This window comes from Cajanus cajan, chromosome 9 (assembly GCF_000230855.2).
Source record: "Cajanus cajan strain Asha chromosome 9, NIPB_CcT2T_4, whole genome shotgun sequence".
In the NCBI taxonomy this organism is placed as follows: domain Eukaryota; kingdom Viridiplantae; phylum Streptophyta; class Magnoliopsida; order Fabales; family Fabaceae; genus Cajanus; species Cajanus cajan.
The window spans coordinates 26,179,063-26,187,355 of record NC_138525.1 but is presented as its reverse complement, the minus strand read 5'-3'; the positions used below and the strand labels follow the sequence as shown (position 1 = coordinate 26,187,355).

The 8,293-nt window shown below is 28.9% G+C and overlaps 1 protein-coding gene across 1 annotated transcript; it reads right to left on the bottom strand.

Moving 5' to 3' along the window:
- Nucleotides 1-4,634: 4,634 nt before the first annotated feature.
- LOC145951864 (uncharacterized) lies at nt 4,635-8,288 on the bottom strand. Its single transcript, XM_083064009.1, has 4 exons — nt 7,616-8,288; nt 7,464-7,536; nt 7,288-7,383; nt 4,635-7,201 (listed from the first exon to the last, which is right to left on the bottom strand). Exons 1-4 carry the CDS (start codon nt 7,702-7,704, stop codon nt 7,112-7,114), a joined length of 348 nt encoding a protein of 115 aa, XP_082920135.1. The 5' UTR covers nt 7,705-8,288; the 3' UTR covers nt 4,635-7,111.
- Nucleotides 8,289-8,293: the final 5 nt, after the last annotated feature.

Below are 8,293 nucleotides of genomic sequence, written 5' to 3'. Positions count from 1 at the left end.
CTTCCATGTCACCTGCATATTTGTGACACCTTCTATTATGAAATAATTTATTATTAAAGCATTGTAAAATTATTATATAAAATAATGTGTTTATTTTTTTTTGCAAATACAGACTATCACAATTTTAGCACTCCAAAGACCATTAACAATGAATCAAACTCAAAGTAAACATAATAGTAGAATTCATAAAGGAAAATTTGCATGTCCTATTTTGATGTTACAACATATTAGAGCATAATCAATCCAAAATAAAACAACAGTTGAGAGGAAGAAACCACCTTATAACATCATCATCAACATCTAATTGAGCTCTCTCATGCAAATGATGATCAACCCAAATACAAACAAACATGGGGACTGAGATACATATCTCACATCTTACTCAAAGTAGAGTAAAAGTAGCGAATTAAACGCACACAATTACATATTTCATTCACAATTCTTCAATCATATGCATATGATTGTAAACACACCAGATTTCATCCAGGTTACCCTTACTAAGGTCGAGGGGCCTCTAGAACTAGAAGAGCAGCCCTTGAGGGCCTAGTAAGGCACTAAAATGGATTGAGACAGAACCTAGAAAGCCCAAAAAAACACTACAACACAAAAAACCCTAATTTCAGCCCAGAACGACCGTTCCTAACCTTAGAACAGTCATTCCTAACTTGAAATTTGCACATAAACCCTAGTTGGGAACATTCATTCCCAATTAGGTAACCTAGTGCTTTTTTAAGGTGTAGAATGGTCGTTCCGGTGCTGGGAATGGTCGTTCCCTTTCCATGGGTGACTATATAAGTGTGCCCAAGGCTCACTCTTCTACACACCTCTTTCCTGGCACACACACGTATCATATTTGACTGCCCTTTCTCTCTGTAAATTTCTAAGTGACTGTGAGGCTTTTGTAGAGCGAAAGGCTACCAAAACACACCCTTGTACACATTTGTGAAGTTTCTTTTATAAAAGCTTTCTTCGAATGTTCTAATTTTTTCTCTTTTTCTCTCTTCTCTTTATTTGCTTTATTTATAACCCTATTCACATATAGTGAATGATTCGTCATGTAGATAATAAACTAATGTATGTTTTGTAGATTAATAAAATGTAAATTATTGTATGCTTAATATAATAAAAGGGGGTAAAGATTTAATTATATTGTTATTATGCTAAATTTATCATAGGGTACCAAGTTAGGGAATTGTGGAGTGCCTAATACCTTTCCCACACGTAACTGATCCCGAACCCGATTCTGGCTATGAAGGCCATAATCTATTTTTGAAAACCTTTTCTTTTTTTCTTTTTTGTTTCCTGATGTTTTGAACAAAATATTGATGGCGACTCCTTCGAACCTTTTCAAAAACCATTGGTGAAGGATTAGTCCGTCTTAGGGCATTCCAAAGCTGATGAGATTTTCAAAACGAAGTCCAAACCATCTGTGGGCAAGATCAGAATTTTTTGAGTTTCGATAGATGACAACTCCATTAGGAAAGGTAAAAGAGGGTCAGGCCCATTTAGTGATGAATTTAACACAATAATAAAAATAATTAAAATTTTAACCCCTTTTACATTGTTTGTAAATATTTGTTTTTCTAGTATGACTTTAATATCTACATGCTTGTTTAAATTTCCTCATTTGTTTAGAAATAAAATTGTACCCAAACCCTTGCACACAACAAGTTCTCTCTATACCTGGGGGGAAAAAAGATGACCTTAGGGAGTGGTTGATGTATGTCGTAACTCGAAAAATTCCAATCTTACGACCAATGGTTTGGACTACTTTTTAAAAAAATTTATCAATTAGGGAATGCCTGGAAACCAGACTAATCCTTAATTAATGTTTTTGAAAAATGAGTTCATGAAGTCGCTACCAATGTTTTACTCAAAAATCATTGGAAAAAGAAAATAATTTTAAAAATCCAATAATGGCCTTGATAACTAAAATTGAGTTCGGGGGTCAGTTTTGTGAAGGAAAGGTATTAAACACCCCTACAACTCCCTTAATCGGTACCTTATAATGAAACTAACATAATAAGAATTGGTAGTTTAAATATTTGATCCCCTTTATTAATGTTTATTTACATGAAATTTAAATTACACGATTGTCCCTAGAATATCTACATGATTATTGTTATTATAATAACATTTAAAATAAAATAAAAAAAGGTGGTAGATAATAAACTAATGTACGTTTTGTAGATTAATATAATGTAAATTATTGTATGCTTAATATAATAAAAGGGGTAAAGATTTAATTATATTGTTATTATGCTAAATTTATCACAGGGTACCAAGTTAGATCGTTGTGGGGTGCCTATTTAAATGCTGTTAAAGATTTTTTTTTTTTTTGTAGTAGTAGTGTAAGTTCTGTTTGTTGTTTTATAATTAGGATTATTATTCTATTATATGAACTTGTGTTAGGACCTAACTTAGTATCATTGTAATTACCCTTTCAAACCTTGTTTTTATTTATTGTTGTTTTGATGCATAATGTGATACTTCTACCCAATTGGCCTATTTTTATTTAGTAAAATTATTTGTAAAAACTCCTTTAAAAGTCATTGAATTGTATAATATGATAGCATGTGGGGTGAAAGGTGTTACATTAGTACTAGTGGATTAGCATGTACTCTGCAAGGTCCAACCACAAAACTTGATCTTTACTGAATTATGGAATACACACATATGATTTGACACATTTTTTAAGTGTAGTAATACATGCATGTTAATGATGGAATCATGCTTTGGAGTGCAAGAGGTGAGGAGGAGCTAAGGAGAAGAACATTCATCACTTCTCCCTACTTTTTCTATCAGTTAAGCTTACACAAGTAATGTCCATTTTCATAAATGTGGAAACTAATGTGATTAGATATTTGGGTATATGTTAAGTATGTTACTTTTACTCTTGGATTAATGTGAAATATACAAGATCTATACATTAAAAAATGGTAACTATTTATTACATTAGTTGTTTAAAAGTTTGGATATTGAATCGTCACAATTCAATAACACACAAAACCACTTGATCTGTTTCATTTAGATACTCCATCCATTTTAGATGTAGTCCCACAGTTTGAGATATCCTATTTTTATAAGATGAATCTAGTGAGATCAATAATTTCAACTAAATTAGAGTTTAATTAATCAAACAACACTCTAATATAAAGTCATAACTAAATAAATAAGTAAAAAAACTTACCATGCAAAAAGTTATTTGACCTTACAACAACACCTTATTATAAGAAATGAAAAGTTAATTAGTAGGGATGACAACAACACTTGTTTCAATGTGTACACATGAATGTATAGACCATGTATACAAAAAAACTTGCAAGATATATTAAAAGGTCACAATTTTATTAACTTACACAATTTTTTTTTATATAACATTAAAACAAAGGTAATATACTACACTTAATTAACCCTTTCCTACAAGCATCTCAAATAATTACCTATAAAAGTTTCACTAAGATATTTTTCTTCAATATTTAGACTCATTACGATGACAAAAGTAACGTACACTCCATTAATATTTTAACAAACAATTGAAAAAAGATATAAATCATTAAAATATAAAAGTTTGATGGCATAAATCGCAAGAAAAATTACTTGAAAACAAAACTCACTAAAAAATGAAAGTTGGTAAGCACATGCAATTAAACCTCGGCAAACATGTTACATTATTAAATTTATCCATGTGAATACTCGTTAATATTTTGTCAAACTTTTTATAAAAGAACACAAATCGTGAAAATCTAAAAAATTGAGAACATAATTTGTGAGAAAAGAATTTACAAAATTAAAAAAATAAAAAAATTAAATCTGATGATACCAAATTACCAATCTACCTATATGCATTATAAAGAGAGAAACTAGGCACTATCTAATATTAGGTGTGTACCAGCAAGATCGTTATTGGGCAAATAGGTCAATGACTGAGATGATTGTTCTATTCAGTCATGGATGTAAATCGATATTGCCATAAATAGAATTTCCTGGTGACAGTGGAAATAGGCAACATTTTGTGCTTGGTGATTAGACATTAATGGTTATTGAGTATAGAATTGAGGATGATATTGTAAGTCATGTTGATTAATGATTATGGACATTAGACAATGTAATATAAGTGGTTTCACTAGTTTGATTGCTTGGTGACAAGCTGTAGAATTCAATAAAATCCTACCGTATCATAAACACTACCTCCATGTGCAAATGGTTAATGCATTTTTACTATTTCTTTCAGAGTATTAAAAATATTTTTTTAATTATTTGTAAAAATAATTAACTAAAAAATAGTACGAAAAATCGAACATAATTAGACTCACCATAAGATTTTCATAAAAGCTATGATATATTTTAATTAATATTAAAGAAAAACATATCTAACTAATAACTAAATTCATACACAATGATGATAGCTTCGCTTATAAGTAGTACACATCCTTCATAAAATCAGTACTCCTTAAGTATTTCACAAATTTTATTAGATTAGTTGTTCTTAGAGCGATTTATTTTGTTGTGCTATCTTTTGCCTGTTTTTATTTTTTTTACTCCAAAATTATTTTTATAGAAATAATCTTATTTAAATTAAATAAGACTATTATAAATAACAAAGTTCTTTTATTATAAATTTACACAACTGAATTCGAATTTCAAGATAATTAAATAAACTGCATCAATATCGTACTAGTTAATATGAGTTCAATAATTCTCCTCTCTATTTGAATATCTCATATCTTTTTCTCTTGAGCTTTAATATTCCTATGAAACTTTTAGTTTTGTTCAATTGAAATCTATACGCACAATAGATTATTAAATAAAAAATATTAAAATAATGAATATATGTCAAATAAATAAATTCATTTTTCTATTTATGTATTTATAATATATATATAAATTAAATATATATACTTAAAAAAATTACGTCTAACATTTTTTTAGGTTAAATTATACTTCTAATATTTTATTTTTTGATTTTTTAGATTTGTTTTAGTTTTCTCTTTTAAAATATTTGTTTTGGTCATATATTTTCTAAATTTAGGTAAATTAAGTCATTTTGATACAATAATTATTTTAATTTTGAAACACGATTTTAAATTATTTTTTTTTATTAATTCAAGATGTGAAACTTGTCTAATTGAATTCATATATATAAAAATTATTGAATCAAATATGAAATTTAAACAAAAAAGTGTTATAAATATGATAAAGCTCGCATAAAAATGAGTCAAAAGAAACAAAAAATTTTAAAATATGTAACTTCATAATATTTTCTAGTTACTCGTGGGGTATATTTTTACATAATTTTTTACTACATTTATAACTCTTTTGGACCCCTAGTGCCACAAATTAAATGAAATTTGTTGTTAAAAAAAAAAAAACTCTTTTAGATTCAAATCTCAATTGAATTCCATAACTTTCATATAAGTGAATTTAATGTTATAAATTTTATATATTGATTTAGTTAAAAATAATTGACTTATATCTTAAAATTGAAATTGATCAATTTTGTTTTTTGAATGACTAAATCAGCTCAAATATAAAAGATAAATAACCAAAGTAATCATTTTAATTTAACACATAAAAAATAAAATAAATGGAAAATGTATAATTTATAATTCTTTTTATCCTAGAGTTCAAGAATTGTTTTTTCTTTTCAAAGAGATTTCTTTCCGAGCTCAATGCCCCTTTCCTCATTAGGTTTCTTGATTATGTTTCACCAAAAAAAGATTCTTAATTAGGAAAAAATCAAGCAAAAGAAAAGTAAGAAAGCATTCAAATGACAATGATCATAATTTTTTTTCCAGAGATATGGAATAATGATTAAACATTAGACCATGAATATTACCTCTAATGATCTACCTGTAATACCACTAATACGAATATTGACGACTGTCTTTTATTCTCTTTGGTATATTCAAGTTTAAATTTAATGCCCGGTAGAGACTGCCAGAAATTATCAATCGAAAAGGTTTCTGAAGAAAACAAAAACAAGTTTATTTAGTTACAAATTGGTTTCGTGGAATTATCAATTGCCGATTTGACTTGTATTATTGTTGACTTTGGATCAAGAAAAGTTAGGTGACATCATGCTTCCTAGTGGAGGTTATATACCACTTATAATTGCTCATGGTTTATAATGTCAAAATGAGTTTTGTGATCTATTAATGATAAATTAGTAAAATATTATGTTAGAAAATGTAGGGTCAAATAAGTTTTCTTCATTTTTTTTTTATATAATTTAGTTCTTAGGATTAAGTTATTTTTGTTAAATGATGATGTATCTCTACATGTGATTTAAATAACATTTTGATAGCGGTCAGTAACTTGATAAGTCTAATAACACATGTTAAGGTATAAACTCTGAGATGTTCTGATGTTATCTTAAGATGGTAAATGGATTATGAGTCTAACTCTGTCTTATAAAATTGATTTATAAAATGAGATTTGCTCCCGCTTATAAATTTTTTATTTGTCTTATCTCTAGTCAATGTAATGCTTGATTTTTTTTCAACAATGTGTACTAATAAGTCATGATTGAATAGATTATTGATGCCACGTGGCTATCTAGTAAATGTCAAATTGTCACTAGTACACAAAGGGTGTTTTACGTCGTGTATTTTGACCATTTTACGTCGGAAAAGGGTCCGACGTTAATACGGGAGTCGTAAATTTACGTCGCCACTGGAAGACGACGTAAATTTACGTCGGGCAACTTTTCAGACCGACGTAAAAAGGGTCAAAATCGTGCCACAAATTTACGTCGGACGTGGCCTTGTCCGACGTAAATTTACGTCGGTCTTTGCCAGGCCCGACGTAAATTTACGTCGGACAACGCCATGTCCGACGTAAATTGTGGCAGTTTTTTTTTTAAAAACGTTTGTAAATTGATATACCCAACACCTGCATATAAATATAATCCAGAATACCAAATCTAAACCAGGCAGTCCAGAATAGAAATTCAAATTGTATTTCAAAATTGAATGACAAAAAGAAAATAATATATAAATCTTAAAAAACATAAATTATGACAATGTAAATCCTATTATCCTAAAAAAGCTATAAAACATGTTTGTCAATGCTATCTAAATAACTAACTATCAAACTATAAACATAATATCTAACTAACTAAACTTAGAAAAAAAGTTGCCCATTGTTCTCTTATCTTGAGCATCTCATCTTCGGGCAATGGAGATGGATCTTGAAAGACCTGAAAGGGTAATTTAAGTGTCATTAATATGCAATGTTAATTATTCTAAAGGTAAATATAGTTAAATAAATTTTGATATGAATTACCTGCGCCCAAGAATCAATAATACCCGCAGAAACTATGGCTTTCATCCAATACATGATGTAATAGCCACATTCAAACGAGTCTTGTTGCTTATTACACTAAAATGAGAAACAAATAACTATTAATTCCAAAGTCAATAAATTTAAATATTATTGACTGTATGAATTAATTTGCTAACCTTAGGGTATATGAAATGCAATGACTTTGATGATCTGGCTCTTCCACTTAATATATTAGCTCCAGACACGATTCTAATTAATTGAAATAAAAATAAATGTTAGCCAATATATATAATTACAGTGTTAAAACATAATGAAAAAATTTAGTTACCCATGTAATTGGCTTTTAATTTCCTGGCTTGGTTTTCGATGAAGTGAACAAAACCACACCACGGTATATTCCTTAGGAATGATTACCATTAACTGCCAATGAGACCTACATTGTATGACAAACAAATCAGTTAAAAAATTACCATGATTAAAAAATCAATTAAAAAACTAACCCGTCAATGTATGGAGCCATGTATATATGTCTTCTTGAGTCACTCATCCATGTTTGCATATATTGTTGGATCTGGACCTGAGTGTTTCCTGATTTTTGGATGGATTGAGGCTCAATAAATCCATATACTTCTGCTTGTGCTTGCTCCACACTCAATTTGTCCATGTACCTAACACAAATAATTATTATAAGTTAAATGTAATTATTGTAAATTTAGACTCATAAAAGAAAATATGACTTACATGGCCCACAACTGTATGATAGATATATTTAACATGGAGGTTCCCCCAACAATCTCTAATGCATCAGGCAGAGATATGTATAGTGGAACATCAGAGCTATCAACTCCAAAAACTCTAATGTCCCACTGCAATTGAATTGGTTGCTTCTTTAATCGTGGTAATTTGATTAGAAGCTTAGATATGGGATCATCCTCAGCTTCTGCGATATTAGCATCATGAACATGAGGTTCTCTCATGACCTCCTTACCACGATCGATAAAATCCT

What these genes read in the sequence shown, in the direction of transcription:
- LOC145951864 (XM_083064009.1), bottom strand. Translation starts at nt 7,704, where the DNA reads ATGGTAATCATTCCTAAGGAATATACCGTGGTGTGGTTTTGTTCACTT. An exon ending in ATTAAAAGCCAATTACATGG is followed by an intron (nt 7,537 to 7,615) that starts GTAACTAAATTT and finishes TCAATTAATTAG; the next exon opens with AATCGTGTCTGGAGCTAATA. An exon ending in TTATTGATTCTTGGGCGCAG is followed by an intron (nt 7,202 to 7,287) that starts GTAATTCATATC and finishes TTACCCTTTCAG; the next exon opens with GTCTTTCAAGATCCATCTCC.